This window comes from Lacerta agilis, chromosome 7, assembly GCF_009819535.1.
Source record: "Lacerta agilis isolate rLacAgi1 chromosome 7, rLacAgi1.pri, whole genome shotgun sequence".
Lineage (NCBI taxonomy): Eukaryota > Metazoa > Chordata > Lepidosauria > Squamata > Lacertidae > Lacerta > Lacerta agilis.
The window spans coordinates 17,665,196-17,683,743 of NC_046318.1; the positions used below are offsets into that span (position 1 = coordinate 17,665,196).

Consider the following 18,548-nt stretch of genomic DNA (forward strand, 5'->3'; position numbering starts at 1 on the left):
GTATAAACAGCTCCGGCTATAAATACACAAATCTTCATCTTGCAGTCAGTGGTCACCTGGGTTTAGCTGCAGCAATTGTGTATTCTATGAGTAAGCCACAGAACAGGTGAAATGGGATGTTAATGCATTTTCACTGACACCTCTTGCCAAGAAATGACCCAAAACCTAGGCAAGCATGAAAAATTGTTTCTGGGCGAAATTATCTCTCTCTCATAAACAGGCTATTTTTAGACAAGTTAGTAAGTTAAAAAAAAAAAAAACAAAAAAAAAATCCTCTCATAAATCTTAATATAAGATCACCAGAAAGTGTCATTCCCTGCTCACTGCATATCTCTATTTTTGTAGATAAGGCTTTCCTGTTGCAATTGAGAGAAAGAAGAAGGGTGAAAAAACTCCTCTGTGAGTCATCCACCCACATAATGTAGTTGTGGCACGGCCATGAAGAAATATATTGCACTTGGCAACACACATTTTGAATATGTTTCCACAATCCTCCATGCTTCATAAAACAACCTTATTGTCAAAGCTGATCCTTTATTTGAATTGTTGATTTTGGTTTTTTCAGAGTCGCTGCTACCTGTTTAATTCCCCCTGCAGCAAGAAAAATGGCAAGTACAACGGCCTAGATGAGGGGGTGGGGGTCAAATAGCTGTCAGCATTTTCAACCTCTGTGTCATGATCAAGCCCTGCAATGTTTCTTGAAGTATACAGGAAAAAGTCCTCTCATATAAGCATCAAAACAGCAAGAGAAAACTTCCCCTTTGTAGAGGCCTGCAAAACAACAAAACTGAGATAAGCAAGTTAATTTAAAAGGGATGTAATTAGATCCCTGCAATTACTGCCTTGAGGAATGCAAGGAGAAAATGTCTAACTCGAAGACAAATTCTAACAATTTATCATAAGGCTCTTAGGCCCCCCAGCGTGGGATGGGTGAATCTGTTGATTATGGTTTCTCTCAGTTTCTCAGTTTCCCAATATTAAATTCACTTCTCCACATTTCCACATCAGTTTGAAATCATCATTTAAAGGCCCTCATGGAAATTTATCTGCATTTTTGTGTGATTTTCTCCCAATACAGACAATAGTAAGCAATGTTGCCTAATGTATACATTTCCACAAAGCATTGTCCCCTAACATGATATGTTTTGTGTTATTTTCATGAATTTGTGCATTTTTTTGGTGAACTCTTTACCCTAATATATGCATTTTTGTACATTTGGATGGGGAACTGCACTGTCAAATTTGGTGAAGTGGGAATTTTGAAGGATTGCTGTGTTTCAATGTGCATATAGTTTTGGACAATGCTATTTTTCTAGTATAAGAGGTGCCAGAACTCACAATTAACACTTCCCTCATTGTCTTAGAATGGCAATAGCTATTAGGAACTGAGTTCCGGCAAGTTCTGGCTGAAAAAAGTCCTGGTTTTGGAAAGTGTGAATCAGGTAAAATCAGCATTAAATGAAAGCTGAACCACATTCCACCCTCACCCCCCCAAAACACACACACACACACACACACACACACACACACACACACACACAATCTGGGACAATGCTTGTACAGATGCTACACAAATGAAAATATTGAGGATAGATTCTGGCTCTTTCACAAAAGTCAGGGGTTTTTTTTCCTCAGTAGAAGAAATGGGTGGAGCTAGTACAATATTCTGCAATACTAGCTGATGAATGATGATGTTATTTGTCAGACTCCAACACACACCCACACACCCCAAAAAACCCATCCCAGCAGCCATACCACTATATATGATATATGCCACTATATATAATTATATATAATATATATGATACCACTATCATATATATTATATGAAAAAGCAGAGCAGCGAAGAGGAGGAACAGCCAAGGTTCACAGCAGTTCATTTCCACCATGATAAACTATGGTTGATCATGAGGCCCTAAATGTTGTTTCATGTACCTTTAAGTAAGTGAGCTACAAGCATTCCCACCTCCACTCTGAAAATGTAGGGAATGTTACTGGAAGTTTGCAGTTCCTGTGTCATCGTGTGGCTGTTAAGTGCCACCAATATTATTATTTTTTTGGGGGGGGGTGTTTGTGTGTCTGATTTATCAATTTTACTTGCGAAGATGTTTTTCTAGTGTAGTGTCTCATTATCTGTGTCTACAGTATTTAAGAATAAAAGTTTGTTTCTCGCTGAAGCAGCGGCAGTGTAAATTTATGCATAACGGAAAAACGAAGCTATACTAGCGAGGTGCATCTATTGTTGTCAACACTTCAAAAAACTTTGGTGTGCACCAGGCCTGTACATTTGTTTCACTGTTAAAGGTCTGAGGCTTATGGGGCCAGTGTGTTTGCTGCTTCCTGCCTTCATTGCAATTAGATAAACCATAGGGGAAACCACTCACATCCTACCTCCTGCATCCAGCCTTGGACTCCATGTTGTTTTTACACTTCTGTGCATTCCCAGAGCAGCACGAAATACAAGCAACCCTACCTCTCATGTTAAATAAGAATTGAGCTGGAGTCACTTGGAGATGCTGTATTCAATATCATTAAACATCTGTCTATTTAATGTCTGATATTCTGTGTTGCCAAACACTGCAATTGAGCAAGTATAACCATGGGCTATTATGAAGCTGTGAAGGCCAATATCCTGCCTTTCAGTTTTTCCAAGACTTGCAAGACCATAATCTTTCCACTAATGATTAAGTGAAGATGATGCATTTGGTTAGCACACAATGAATGTCCACAATCAAGGCAAAGCATAGGAAGCTTATGTGACTGCTGTATCATGAAACACAAAAAAGAAGGATGTGGACTGTTCATACCACACCTTTTACTTTTTTTAAAAAAACACCACACAGTACATTGACTTAGCAAGCTCAGGTGTTGGATTCGGGGCACCATTGATGCACAGCAAATTGGCATTTATTTATGGTGATGTGCATTTTGGAACTAAGTTTAAATAGTGATATTGTGCATGTGTCTTTATTAGGATGCAGTTTTGTTATCCAAGAATTAGGAAAAGTACAAATTTTGAAGGATGGTTATGTTTTGGTTTGTGCTTTGTTTCAGAGAGTTAGGCTGGTTCATCTTTAAATGTGAACTGAATCAAATGCCTCCCCCATGCTTATCATTAACTAACCCTTTGGCAGTCTTTACCCTGAAAAATATACACACAGTATCAAAGTAATGTTAGCCAAAGCATGTAATTCTACCTGTTCACCCTGAGGCAGATATTGATTACCTGCCTCACGTTGGATAGACCCTCCAAAACCCCTCATCAAGCCTAGGTCTCTTTCAAGCTGCAATATTTTCCCTTCAGCGGTCTTGGTGTGGATGCATCTTAGGTAGGCAAAATGGACCCAGATACTAATGTTTGGGTCTTGAATACAGATTTGTGTCATATGCAGTAACATTGAACTATCAAGAAAGTAGAACTCCTTTAAAAAGAAGCATTCCCTTCTTGCTTTTGCTTATGACAAAAAAAAACCCCACAGCAGTCTGCATTAGTTAGATGATCGTCAAAATCTATACAGTTGTACTTTGGAAGTCGAATTGAATCCGTTCTGGAAGTCCATTTGACTTCCAAAACGTTCAGAAACCAAAGCATGGCTTCCGATTGGCTGCAGGAAGGTCCTGCAGCCAATCAGAAGTCGTGGAAGCCCCGTTGGATGTTCGGGTTCCAAAGAACATTTTCAAACCGGAACACTCACTTCCAGGTTTGCGGCGTTTGGGAGTTAAAATGTCCAAGTACCAAGTCGTTCAGGATCCAAAGTACGACTGTATAGTCCTTAGACCAGGGGTTATCAACCTGGTCCCTACTGCCCACTAGTGGGTGTTTCGGGATTCTAGGGGAGGCGGTAGTGGGTTCTATGGCACAAGCTGAATCCTCCTTCCATCGAGCACTGGTGGGCAGTAAGGAAATTTTACCATCAAGAAAGATGCATTAGTGGGTGGTAGGTATAAAAAGGTTGACTACCCCTGCCTTAGACACATATCAGTTTAAAGCAGTAGTTCCAATTGGTAGTCTGTGGACCTCAGGGGGTCCGTAGCACCATTCACCTTATGATTATTATTTCTTATAATACATAACAAAAACTATCACAGAGATATCAAAATTTTCAAAAGTATGGGATCCATGGTTTGGCCCTTGAAAAACAGGGGATCTGCAGTGCTTAGCTAATGGGGAACCACTGGTTTATAGAATGGAACAATTAATTCAGTAACTTTTTTTTTCCACAGTCGTAAGATGTTGTTATGTCTATTAATAGTAGTAGCAGCAGTGGTAATTATATCCCACTCTTCCACTCAAAGGAGCACACGTATTCAATTATTATCGTAATTTTAAATACTGCCTTTTTATCAAATAGTCAGTGTGGCCAGTTATAAAAGAGATGAAATCAAAATGCTTAGACAAACAAAATGTGTGAGTTAGGGGGATACAAAAATATGACCCTTTCCCCCATCTCTACCAATCAAGCGCAGGTCAGACTGCCACTATGGATTAATCTAAGTGTAGAAAGTGTTGAGATTTCATCTACAAGCTTGTTGGTAACAGTAAATATGCATTTACCTGTCCTGCTTTTGCATTTTCACAAACAAACGTTTCATAGTACTTGGCAAATTCTGGTGCGTGGTCATTTATATCTAAAATCCGGATGAAAATGGGAGCCTGGGTACTTTGCTTGGGGTTGCCTGAAACAGAAACAATAACCACAATCTTATACCATAATTCCCACTATTTCTGATGTTCCAGTGTGAGTGCTGATCCTTATGTAGCAAAAACTACCCACCTTGCCAGAGGGAGGAAACAGCATATCTGGCAGAACCCCAAGGTTTGCAGAAGTACATAATTTATTTATTTTTTTTTTAAAAAAAAAACCAACCCAAGTTCCCCCAAAATCCTGAATGGGCAGGTCAAGGAACAAAGGGTGCATGTGTACATTCATATGCAGAACAGGGGAAGAGGAATGGAACTGAAGTCTAACAAGTCTGTTACCTGAATCTCAGCTAGAGATGAGGACACAAGCACAGCCCATCCCTACTCTCTCCCCAGCAAGTCGTTGAGCTGCTAGCTCACCAGAGCTTCCCTAACCTGTCCCCGTTACTCTCACTGCACTACTACTACGTTCAAAACTCTGCCTTCTCCGGGACTGGGTAGTCTCCTGCCTGAAGGCCCAAAGTGTACCTTCACAGATCAGAAGACTTTCCCAGTTGGGGAAGCCTCCCTGCCCGAGAAAGGAGATATATGAAGTCACCAAGGTTTTGTGCATTATATCTGAGCAAGGCTGGTGTTTGGGGTTCCAACCTTCCCCTGTATCTTCATCTGCCAGAGACTTTATTTTTCAGAAGGGAAAAAGTTTATTGCTGAAACTCTTGGGCTGTTCCCAGTAGTGGGTGGTTTGGTGGGCAGCCGCTGCTCACATGACCTGTGGTCATTCATGTGACTGCTGCATACTGAGAATCAGAGGGGGTGAGATAAGGCAGAAACGAGGTCGATGTAGTGCAAACACATCTGTGAGAGTACCAAATTGGCTCTGTCAACGTATTAGCACCACACCAACCTCACCACTCCTTTTCTACCTCCCACAGCCAGAATAGAACTGAGAGAGAGAGAGAGAGTTGAGCAGATCTAAGAGACATGTCAACATACACATATTTTACTACCAGTTTGGCAATAGATATATTAGTCCTCTCAAGAAAGATACACAAAAGGGCCTCTAAATATTAACTGGGGAACCATCTCATGATATTATTAGGTGTTGTTATTGAACCCCCTGATAAAAACTACAGTAACACACAAGAGACCATTTCAACCCCTGAGTGGTTCTATAAACAGCATACAGTGGTACCTCGACTTACGAATTACTCAACATACGAATTTTTTGACTTACGAATGAAAAAAGTGACCGCACGCCTACGAATTTTTCGACATCCAAAGGACATCCGTTGGCGGTTTTAGATGGGGTTTACTCAAGTTACAAATTTTAGATGTGGTTTACTCGACTTATGAATTTTTCGTTTCCAATGCATTCCTATGGGGAAATCGCATTTTTCGACTTACGGATTTTTTGACCTACAAATGTTCATTCGGAACATTCGGTAAGTTGAGGTACCACTGCATTCTCTTTTACGATTTACAATGTAACCCTTTGCATGTCTACTCAGAAATAAGTCCCACTGAGTTCAGCAGGGCTTACACCCAGAGAAGTGTACATAGCATTGTAGTCTAAGCGTTAAACTGTAACAATACATTTTGCACGGATCTGTACAATTTCAAAACCACATATATTGTTACAGTACTATAAGTGACACATGTGTGTGTGTGGGTGTGTGGGGGGGGGGTTCTAACATAACATTTACACTAACCCAACAACTTTTAGCTGTATGAAGTAATTGCCCCAACTGCTTCTCTCCTCCCCACACCTCCCCACATGTCACCTACATCTTCTCCAGAGGGTTGGGGAGAAACCCAGAGCAGATTTAGGGTAGTGTGGAAGTTACATTGTGCAGCTAAAAATCATTACACTATCATAGCTATTTAGTTGGATACTGCCCAGAATATATTGTTGCAGTACTGGGTGTGATATTGTGCGTGTGTGTATGTGTGTGTGTGTGTGTGTGTGTGTGTGTGTGTGTGTATATATATATATATATATATATATATATATATATATATATATGGAAACACTTAAAACCATGCACCAGGATGCACCTGCCACTTACTGATTTCAGTTGCTATGACAGTGAGATTGTGCCATGGGGCTGCTTCTCGGTCAAGTGTCTTTGAGACAAATATGGACCCATTTCCTGAGTGGATGTTGAATATTCTGTCCAAATCAGTGTGCCGATCCAAAGTATATCTGTCAAATTACAACACATGCTTCCTCTTGGTCTTCTAGTCATACTGTGATTTTAATTAATTTTTTGCACATTTAACAGAGGTTTTAAAATATTGCACTTTATAACCAGTACATATGTACAAAAAAATTTAACTGCTGTGCTGACCAAAATACGTTACTAAATATTTTTACAGTACATAAAAATGGAGTTGAACCTTATAGTAAAAGGGCAGAAGAAACCAGAATCCAAACATCCAAACAACTGAATGCCAGATGTCAAAGCTATGTAATATTATAACTGAAACAGGTGAATCTATAAACTGAACATATAATATAAAATATAAACACAATATGTGAAGAACCAAGATTCTTACTGAGTCATGCATCAAATAATGAAATTCACAACTCTGTAACAACAAAACAGTGATGTGAATTTCCACTGAAGTAAACATAACTATTCAAAAAGAAGTGTTATATGGACTGTTCTAGAAAAATGGTAGGAAGTCACATGTTGCAGTTTTACTGCTGATGATTTTGGCCTTTTAAGTTGCCTTGATAAGAGACTACTTTTGAGCTACCTTCATCCAATTTATTTATATGTCACTTTTCCAAATAATGCTCAAAGTGGCACACAAGAACCATACATAATCCATTCTGACCTCCTTAGTGTAACACATAATAATAAAATGCTAATGACATTAATAGCAATAATTATAGTAAGGTGGACCTATCCTTATTAAAATTAGTAAGCACTTCAATAATATCTTCAAATCACAAAATTTCAGCAATGGCTGTTAAGCAAGATTTAAGGTTTTATGCCTCCTTTTTTTGTTAGAGAAATCCAAGGACATTGCACATTCGATGCATATTTGTGCTGTTTGTGGAAGTTGACTTACTTTATTATGTTCCTTGCTGCATCCGGATCCTGAGCTACCACTTGCCCGATGATACTACCTTCCCTGGCATCTTCATCTACTTCTAGTAAATTAGAAGGTATGCTAAACACTGGCGGTTCGTCGATATCTTCCACATAAATTTTGACCAAGGCTGAGTCCTTAAATGGTCCCAGGTAGAAAAATCGAGGGTCAGGATGAACGTTGGTTGCCTCCACTTTTAGGGCATATAGATTCTTCTTTTCGAAATCTAATTGCTTGCAGTCAAAGGTGGGGTGGGGGAGAAGAAATGGAAAAGAATGTCACATAGAAAAACAACTACATTTCAGTAGGATAACTAAGTAGAACTAGTATTGTTGGAGACCACTTGATATAAATCTTTTTGCTAACTCTGAAATTTCTATCTGTCCTGTGCCCAGTCATACTACTAAGTGGTAGAACACCTGTTTTGCATGCAAAAGGTCCCAGGTTCAAGTCCTTGCATCTCCAGGTAAGACTGGAAATGTGAAGAGTCACTTCCAAACAGGGCAGATAATACAGGGCTCAATGGCCTGACTTGCTATTAGGCAGATTCCTATGTTCTTATCTATCATCCACCAAGACAGCTTTCCAACTGTTCTATTGCACCACAACAAAATGATGGAGGATGGGGGGGGAGAGAAACATGGTAATATGTTCTCAGTGGCCTTTTCTAAATTTCTGACAGTGTCTTGTGGGGGAAAGACGATAAACGAGGCAGTATCTTGCTACATTTTTACTCTTGGTAAATTTTATTTTATTAGCTTGATGTGCTTAGATAATTTTTAAAGACAGTGGAAAAAAGGTATAGAGCTAGCTACTAATACAATGTCCCACTTTTCAAAGTGGTGCACCTGTTCCCGCCTCCTCTAATTATATTCTCACAATGAATTTGTGAGGCTAGTTAGGCTGACAGATTTGGATTGGCCTAAGGTCACCCAGTGAGCTTCATAACTGCGTGGGGAGTTGAACTTGGTTCTCCTCGGTCATAATCCAACATTAGGTATGGATTATGTTCCTAGCTCCCACTGCAAATTCTCCTTCCTCGGTCATGTAAGACCTACTGTACGTGACACATCCCATTTCCAAGTACAGTGGTACCTTGGTTGTCTTTTTTAAATTTTATTTATTTATTGCAAAGAAGTATACAAAAGCTTATAAATTTTACATAAATATACAGATTTACATAAAAGAGAATGAAAGAGGGAAAAAAGAAAAAAAAGAAAAAAGAAAAAAAGAAAGTAAAAGAATAAAAGAATGATTCAGTTTTTAAAATTACATTGATTGACTTCCACCGCTATATATCACTACCAATATCTAATTAAATGTTTTCTGCCATTCTTTGGTACCTTGCTTGTCAAACGGCTTGGCTCCCAAACAAATCGGCTCCCAAACGCAGCCAACCCGGAAATGAGTGTTCTGGTTTTTTGGAAGCCAGACATCTGACATGGCTTCCATGGCTTCTGATTGAGCACAGGAAGCTCCTGCAGCCAACAGGAAGCCACGCCTTGGTTGTTGAACGGTTCCGGGAGTCGAACAGACTTCCGAAATGGATTAAGTTCAACAACCAAGGTACTACTGTGCTAGTATGTTTGTCCCATTTCGTTTTAGTTCCTGCTTTCCACAGTAACAGATACACCCTTTACCACTGTGAAGACACTTCCATAGTTTAAATTTTGTGGAAGGGAACTCTCACCAAGCAACTTTCCATCTCCTCTTGTCCTCTGTTGCAGTTGCTGGCTGCTATTTCTTGTCACAGCTTTTGAAGCACAGAGGTGAATAAATATCCCATTTTCAGACTTTTCTTATAACCCGCACATGATGGACAATGCATGAACCAAATTTTCAATGTCACCTTGGGGAAGTACACTCACAATTTTGTTTCATCCATCCAGCATAAATTTGTGAGAGCTAAGTATCATTATATATTTGTCATGCCAATCTTCAAAACCTATGCACCAGACCCATACAAAATTCCGGTATTTATTTCAGAGTACATTCCATTGAAATCAATGAAACTTACTTACCCAAGTGAATGGGCTTAGGGACTGCAGCCTTAATTGCTGCAATAATGATCTCTGAAATAATAATGGCTCTGATAAAGTGCCCCTCGTCAACTTAATTTTGCCTACTGTGGCATTTTAAAAGTTTTGTTTGGGGTGGGTGTGTTGGTTCTTATATATCCATCAATACAAATCACTGTTTCATCTCTCTGAGATCTGCCAAAACACACTGCACATTGCATGCACCATTAGCTTCAATCCACAAAATCAATTACTAATTGCTGTTGACTCAAAATTACACCCATTCTAAACATAGTCCTGTAACAATCAGTGGAATATATATATATGTGAGCCAGAAATTGTTCTCATTTAGGATAAATCTTGCCACCTTCAGGATGCTCATTTTTAACTAAAGCTGAACTCAACAAAGAAAGAAAAAAACGTTCATCAGGGGAAGATCAGGAAAGAACAGAGGATGTTTAGCTTTGCCCAGGTGTCCTCCTATTCACCCACTTAACCCAGAAAATGCCACTGACAATCCTCATAATAATATTACAAAGGGAATATGGAGTTGTGAATGGCACATTCATTAACATTTAGTTCAGCCCTTGGAATTACAGTGTAAAACTATGTGATGTTGTACTGACAAAGTAAATCTAAACCCAGAAAGGCAACTGGAATTTTAGTAAAACCGTTCCTGCTTTGCTGTCACTTAAACTCGTGATTTTAATTGGGTGACTGTTACTATGGCTCTTACATTCCTTGGGAGATGATGGTGAATTGGCAGAGGTGTAGGAGCAGTGCAAGCTACTCTGCACACAGCCTCCGATATGAACTGGGCCTGCCCTGTGCGCAGTTGGATTAGGCACACCATGCTGCATCTCACATGATCTCCTCTAGGCTTTCCATTTTGACGGATTTGGCTTGTGTGAAGGGCACAATTCAAGCAGGGTCCATCTGTATAGTGGAGAGCATTGATCCACCAAGCTACTGCAGTGCTGTTCTAGCTCAATATATGAACCAGTGAAGAGTTATAGTAGTCTATGGGTAACCTGTGCTTTGGGTTACTACTCTCTTGTAACCTGCTCTTCTGCCTGCACCAGTGGCGTCGCTAGCCTCTGCGCTGCTGGGGGCGGCGGCAGCGCAGGGGCACCCCCCTGGGGGAGGGGCACGACGCGTGCGTCGTGACGTCATCATGACGTCACGACGCACGTGTATGCAGAAAGGGGGATTTCCCCCTTTCCGAGGCTTTTTTTCGGCAGGGGGAGGGTGACCAGCGAGGAGGGGGTGACAAGCGTGACCCCCCCTCGCTGGTCGGGCCCCCCCCGCCGAAAAAAAGCGGGCGGAAAGCCTGGAAAAGAAGCAGAGCGGCGCTTAAACACGCCTGCTCTGCTTCCTTTCCAGGCTTTCCCCGCCCCCCCGCGGTTTTTTTCTGCGGGGGGTGACCAGCAAGGAGGGGGTGACAAGCGTGACCCCCCCTCGCTGGTCGCCCCCCCCCGCCGAAAAAAAGCGGGCGGAAAGCCTGGAAAATAAGCAGAGCGGCGCTTAAACGCGCCTGCTCTGCTTCCTTTCCAGGCTTTCCCCCCCGCGGTTTTTTTCGGTGGGGGAGGGTGACCAGCGAGGAGGGGGTGACAAGCGCGACCCCCCCTCGCTGGTCGCCCCCCCCCCGCCGAAAAATAGCGGGCGGAAAGCCTGGAAAAGAAGCAGAGCGGTGCTTAAACGCGCCTGCTCTGCTTCCTTTCCAGGCTTTCCCCGCCCCCCGCGGTTTTTTTCGGCGGGGGGGTGACCAGCGAGGAGGGGGTGACAAGCGTGACAACCCCCCTCGCTGGTCGACCCCCCCCGCCGAAAAAAGCGGCGGCAGCACCCCATCTGTGTGCTGCTGCTCCCGGGGTGACGGAGGGCGCAGCGGCGCGTGGGAGTGGCGGGAGGGGCCGCTGCTTGTCACCCCCACCCGCCGCTGCTCACCCTGTCACTGGGGGCGTACCGCCCCCACCGCCCCTCCCCAGCGACGCCCCTGGCCTGCACAATAGGACTCCATCTCCCTCTTCTCTCCACCCACCCAACTCCTAATCAGCTCTGGAGGGTTGGGGTGTGTGGAAATCCTAGAACAGTCTTTTGGGGGGGGGCACAGGTGTGCACAGGGAGAGGAGAGAGGGGAAGTCTCGTTGCACATGTGGGATTCCTTGTACTAATGGGATAACTGTATTGGACACATATATACCATTGTTTTCCCAACAAATGTTCTGCCCCCCAAACATAAATCTGGGTTATGCCCATGGTAGGGCATGTGGTCCCCACTATGGCAAAAAGCTGTCCAAATATTCTAATGTGTATACAATTTAACCCATGCCTAGCTACGAGCTGGCTGTTGTTGTTGTTGTTGTTCAGTCGTTCAGTCGTGTCCGACTCTTCGTGACCCCATGGACCAGAGCCAAAGTACTGGAGCCTCAACTTCAGGATCTGTCCTTCTAGTGAGCACTCAGGGCTGATTCTTTAAGAATGGATAGGTTCAATCTTCTTGTAGTCCATGGGACTCTCAAGAGTCTCCTCCAGCACCATAATTCAAAAGCATGAATTCTTTGGCGATCAGCCTTCTTTATGGTCCAGTTCTCACTTCCGTACATTACTACTGGGAAAACCATAGCTTTAACTATACGGATCTTTGTCGGCAAGGTGATGTCTCAGCTTTTTAAGATGCTGTCTAGGTTTGTCATTGCTTTTCTCCCAAGAAGCAGGCGTCTTCTAGCTACCACACTGCTAAATATAAATAATATGTCTATCCCTCAACCTCCTTGCTCTATGGAGAGACAGGGTATAGGTTTGCTCTGGCTCACAAATTATTATTTCTCTCTCTCTCTTTTAAGATAACCTATGAGTAAAGGTCATCTGTATGCTAGCCAATGGGAGATCATGAGAGACCTGAAAGCAGATGCCCTGAGCCAGCAGTTCCTTACAGGAATTTGCCCACAGAATTTCTTGACCTGCAGGTGTTTCCTTATTTGAGTGGAGAAGACAGCCAACAGGCATGCAGGAAGGACACAGGGATGAGGCAACCCCCCAAAAAGCTTGAGACTGTTAAGATCCCATCAAAATATTTATTAATAAGGTGAGAGGAAGCCTTAGAACCCAAGTATTGCTGACACGATTTCAATTTGTGCCCATCTCCTTTAAAGGAAAAGCAGTAGCTATAAGGCCACGTTAAATTTATGTGTGGTGATATATATAAATTTGACAGAGTCCTGGCAGCAGGGAAAGTCTCATTAGTAGACCAAAGGCTGCCCATGGAATGTGCTCATTAGAGGCTGGAATTCCTCAAACCTCTTATATTCAGGACCAGATTTCATAGTTTGGCTGTGTCCATTCACTGCAAACCAAACGGCAAGAGTTCACCTGGTGGGCTGCTTTGTGAAGCTAACCCACCTCCCTTACCCTGACATATCCATCCTTCAGAAGTTGTCATGCAGGGACGTCTGAATGCATCTGACAGGCCTGAGCTCCCAAGGATATCTCTATGGGTGAACTGACATACTCAAAACAAAACAAACAAAAAACACCTCAAGTTTTGAAGTTTAACGGTTACCTGGCAATGAAAAGAAGAAGAACAGACATAATATGCTAGCTTCTCTGCAGCTGACCTCACAGGGAACCTTCTCCTCCCTCCTGTCTGGGAGAAAACACACACCCTAAGACCTGGAGTGCTAAGTCCAATAAAAGAGAAGGAGGAAAAATAAACCTTTTTGACAGTTATAATCCCTTCCTGTGTGTCCTTGTCAGTGATGATATCAAAGACGTCCGATCCATCGCCGGGAGCTATGCTGTACTCAATCTCAGCGTTTTCACCCACATCGGGGTCATTGGCTTTTATCCTGCCAAGCGAAGTTCCGAGTGGTGCAGACTCCAGGGAGCTGAACTGATATGTGCCTGGGAAATAAAACAACAACACAAGAAACTTGTGTGAGAGAGAGTGTGCACGCACATTCATAGGTGTTTCATCTGCATGCATAATTTTAAAATGCCATGAGAAGAAACAGAGAAGGCTCCTCAGTGGCCTGTTGAGTTGAGGAAAGCACCACAAGGCAAGAGTTAATCTGAACACAGAGGTAAGGAGTACCTGTCAGAGACAAGGGTTTTTTTGTTTGGTTTTTCTTGTGGTGGGAAAATATTGTACTGCTTCAAAAAGCCTCTTACTGCTACTTTTCTTGCAAATGTTTAGAAATTCAAATGCAAATAGGAACCCTGCAGTGGTTATGGCACTAACTGTCTAGTGGCCAGAGCCGTCTTAAGGGGATCTGCCACCCTGGCGCGGCTATCCCTCCGGCGCCCCCGCCATGCCGCCTCTCCGCCGCCTCCCTCCCGCGCTTGCCGCCCCTTGGGAGGGTGGTGGACGAGCGGGGGATGAGGGGCGTGGCGCTGGAGCGGCGCGAGGCTCTGCGCGCCCTTCCAGCGCTTCCGGGACGGGAGGCGAGGGCGGCCGGCTCGCGCTCCCGCGCGCATCCGGATGACGCGGCGCAGCCGGGCGGCGCGGCTGGGCAGCTTGTGCTCCATCGGGTGGGCGGCCGGCTGCGCACGGAGCGCGAGCTGCCCGGCTGCGCCGCGCCACGCCACCCGGCTGCGCGCAGGAGCACGAGCCGGCCGCCCTCGCCTCCCGTCCCGGAAGCGCTGGAAGGGCGCGCAGAGCTGTGCTCCTGTGCTCTGCTGGGCAGCCAGAGGGCGTGGCGTGGCCGGCCAGCTCCCTTGCCGGGAGTCAGAGGGCGCTGCCGGCAGGCGCTGCCAGCGGGGCTGGAGGACGGAGGCGCCCTCCAGGCCATTGCGCCCTGGCGCGCCGCGCCACCAGCCCCAATGGATGAGACGGCTCTGCTAGTGGCATTAATGATCTCCACCCCATATTTTGAAAATTAAATCTAAAAACAAGAATGGTTTCTTTAGTTTACATAGCCTCAGAAACTGGTGGATCTTGGAAATGGAACTGCCACTGGATTTTGCCTGAAGCAAAATCTGAGGTGGTTTTGGATGGCTCTTTTTTAATGTAAATAAGCCCACATTACTCAGTAGGGTTTGTCACCTTTCTGCTCAAGGATGCGGGGAAAGTCAGGTAACATTCAGCTGATCTGTGTGGATATTACATAGTTCAAAGTAATATCAGCTTTCCGAGCAAGCAGTGGGGCATTCAGTATGTGGGCTCTAATTAGAATCCTAAGCATAGCAGTTTGCTCACTTTTCATGTTGGTTGCCTTCAGAGTTGTAGGGGAAATTTGAGTACATCTGAAAAACTTGCTTAGATCAAATAATCCTTTGTAAAGGTTGAAGTTGTCACTCATTACTTCTGAGAAAAGCCGAGTGCTCCCATACAAAGTGAAGGATGCACAACATCACAGCAGCCCAAAATTCCTTATAGCACAATCCAAACTTTCTGTCCCCAGTGGGTGAGGGTTTGCCACTCCATTTGCATCTTTACAACTCATGGTGGAACGATTGTTTGCAAGCTGGCACAGCGAATGGGCTCACGGCCATCACATGACATCAGTGTGCTCAGCTTGGGATCCATTGGACCCCAGGCCATCTCAGCCTCACCCTGCCTCCAGAAGGCCTGATTTCAAGGCCTCCTGCTGTTTTCTGGAATGGGAATCCCACTGATGGCACTGCCACCTACCTGTTTGATAGGCAGTAGGGGAATGCTGTACTGAGGATTGCATCCCTCTGTTGGTAGTGGCTAGCAGGAGGCTAGTTTAGTTGGAGGGGGTGACAGCACCCAGGGCTGTCTTAAGCAAATGCAGTGCCAGAGTGCAAAGATCCGCCCGGCGCCCCCCCCCCCCAGGTTGCCCAGTCCCAGGCTTGCAGGAGGGCGGAGCCGGCCAGCCGCCTCAGTGTCTTGCTGGCTCAGTTGTCGCCAAACCCACAGCGGGCTCTTCCCCGATGGGCGGGCTCTTCCCCGGACTCAACTCTCAGGCCCCGGACTCTCAGCCTGGTGCCCCTGAGAGCCCGGCACCTGGGTGCCCTGCACCCCTAGCATCTATGGGTAAGACGGCCCTGACAGCACCTCTGTCCAAGCCACACAGCCCAAGCATTGCTCTGCCAGGCTGACATTCTGTGCCCACATATATGGGACCACGTTCCATTGGATAATATTGGACACGCTCCTGAATAAGCATGCATAGGCTTTCGCTGTTAAGGGAATGTTTGTTCTTGTATGAACTTCCCTGTAAGATTAGGTCATTAGATTCGGCCCTACTTTGGGTTCTACAGATTTTTGTGTCCATAAGGCACTTAAAAGAAGCAGTGTCTTTTCAGTAGTTGTCTCTTCCCCATGGAACTCCCTGCCTAAGAAAATCTACCAATGTATCTCATCCCTGCATTAAGAAGCTGAACCAGGGTGGGAAGATTTCTGTTTCTTAAAGCTTCGAGTTAGTTGATAATGAATATCTGTGTGCTCCTGTTTATTTTTGCTGTGGCTGATTGGTGATTTGAATTGCATATAGTAATTGCATATTTTAGCTGTTTTAATAATTGAATGGTTTAGAAAGCCTAATTTTATTTTCTAGGAACTATGCTGGAGATGTTCTTTGAACTGAAAGGTGAACTAAAAATTAAGCGAATGAATATATCATGCCTACTTTGATCAAAAGGCACGGAAACAAAGGGGCAATTTCTCTTTCTATTTTGAGTTCTCTTTTTCAATCCAATCTCAGAACTGAGGAGATGTGTCATGTTTCTGACACTGGGAATAAATCAGTCCTGGATGCTACATAGCAATCAGCCGGTTATGCAGGAGTTCAGATGTGTGCACAGAGGTCTATAAGCCCAGAGTTTCCCTCATTTTCTTTCATGTTCAGGAGAATGTTTTAGCATATAATATAGAAAACCTACAGTGCAGACAAATAAGCATTTCCCTTCATAGAAGAAAGTGAGAAGCTTCTACACATGTGGACATTGAAGTTTGTAGCCCAGTGTTACAGCAGATGCTTTGTTGATCACAACCAACACAATCACCTGTTTCAGAGAAGCTACCAAAAGTGGGATCTGCTGTTTGCAGCCCATCTCAGAGTGCTAGGCTCCTGTTTCATACTAGCTCTGACTACAGAGATGCTCCTGAACACTGTCATATAGGGCAGAGCCATGAAAAAAAGGCATTACATGCAGGGCCGGGTTTAGGTTTGATGAGGCCCTAAGCTACTGAAGGTAATGGGTGCCTTTATATGTGCAGCTGTCCTTTGTCAACAACAAATTGCAGCTGTTTTTGTGTTGAATATATGCTATATAGTAATTTATGGACCATGGACTGCAAGAAGATCAAACCTATCCATTCTCAAGGAAATCGGCCCTGAGTGCTCACTAGAAGGACAGATCCTGAAGTTGAGGCTCCAGTACTTTGGCCACCTCATGAGAAGAGAAGACTCCCTAGAAAAGACCCTGATGTTGGGAAAGATGGAGGGCACAAGGAGAAGGGGACGACAGAGGATGAGATGGTTGGACAGTGTTCTCGAAGCGACTGGCATGAGTTTGGCCAAACTGCGGGAGGCAGTGAAGGATAGGCGTGCCTGGCGTGCTCTGGTCCATGGGGTCACGAAGAGTCGGACACGACTGAATGACTGAACAACAACAACAACAAATTTATGGACCTAATAGGTATCTAAAGCCATTTGCACATAACGAAATATGTATTTTATCAAAGTAATTGTTGAACTGAAATACAATTAAGAAGAAGTATGCAACCAGTACATGCAGAATATAGTCACCCTATATATAGAAATGAGCTAACAAGTGATATTTCAGGGAGCAGGCTAGCAGGCGGGGCCCACTACTTACATCATAGGGGCCCACACAACACAAAGCACTGTTGCTGTATGTAGGTTTTATTTTATTTGGTTTTTTATCTTATATTTTGGAAATGTACATCCAGTTTTTCTTTTCCTTTAATTTTTTTGGGGGGACCCCCAAGAGAGTGGAGCCCTAAGCTATAGCGTGTTTAGTTTATACGTAAATCTGGCACTGGTTACATGAGTACTTGAGGCCTGAAATACTCAGTGACCTGTCTGTGGGCCACAGTCATAAGAAAAAGGTTATGAAGGATGACATTGGAATGTCACCAGCGAAGCATTGGTTGTTCTTTTCTTTTCAGAACAAACTATGTTGATGAAGTCAAGATCACTTTATGCAGAGCAAAGTGAGAGACCAAACGATGTGGAACATGCCAGTTCATGGTGCATGTCAGAGGGTCTATTTTAGTGCTCCGTCATATAAAACTCCAAACTTCCCTCTTTGTACAAAAGGAGAACATGAAGGAGAGGGCTTGACTAACTCCTGATGATGTTCTAGTTTTCTTTGGGTTGGTGTGTTTATAACTGGGAATATTTATAAGGTTATTTTTATATTAAAATACATATTTTAAAATATACTGTGACCATGTGCAGTCTGAAGTTACGAGGTTTACAGATTGGTAGCCATGGTAGCATGTTGCAGCAGATACAAGAAAGAGTGTTGTGGCACTATATTTATTGCAGTATATTTATTATTTCATAAGCTTTCCTGGATCATATTAATTGGTTCTTTTGTGTAGAGACTGGGCTATTCTGTCCTATGCAGAATGCTGAAAGCCGCTGCTGGGAGATAACATATATCACACTGGAAGATGAACAGGTGAATGAACAACTGATTGTGTGACAGGCGTAATAGTGTTGCCAGAGCAGAAAGGGGAACAGATTTGGCATCTGGGTTTACTGCAGGGTCTGGCCCCATGTCTCTGTTATGTGGCCTGTTGTTGCTGATGAGTGCTTGCTTTGGAGTAGTTGTTTGGGGCTTTCTGTAAGTACAGA

The 18,548-nt window shown here is 43.8% G+C and overlaps 1 protein-coding gene across 1 annotated transcript in view; it reads right to left on the reverse strand.

Annotated features, from left to right (window-relative positions):
• Window positions 1-18,548, reverse strand: part of CDH9 (cadherin 9) — an 83,324-nt gene that overhangs the window by 10,520 nt on the left and 54,256 nt on the right. The window contains exons 5-8 of the mRNA XM_033154403.1: window positions 13,472-13,659; window positions 7,721-7,974; window positions 6,709-6,845; window positions 4,556-4,677 (exon numbers count right to left, since the gene is read on the reverse strand). Of these exons, the coding sequence (XP_033010294.1) occupies window positions 4,556-4,677; window positions 6,709-6,845; window positions 7,721-7,974; window positions 13,472-13,659 (701 nt within the window). The remainder of the gene's footprint in view (window positions 1-4,555; window positions 4,678-6,708; window positions 6,846-7,720; window positions 7,975-13,471; window positions 13,660-18,548) is intronic.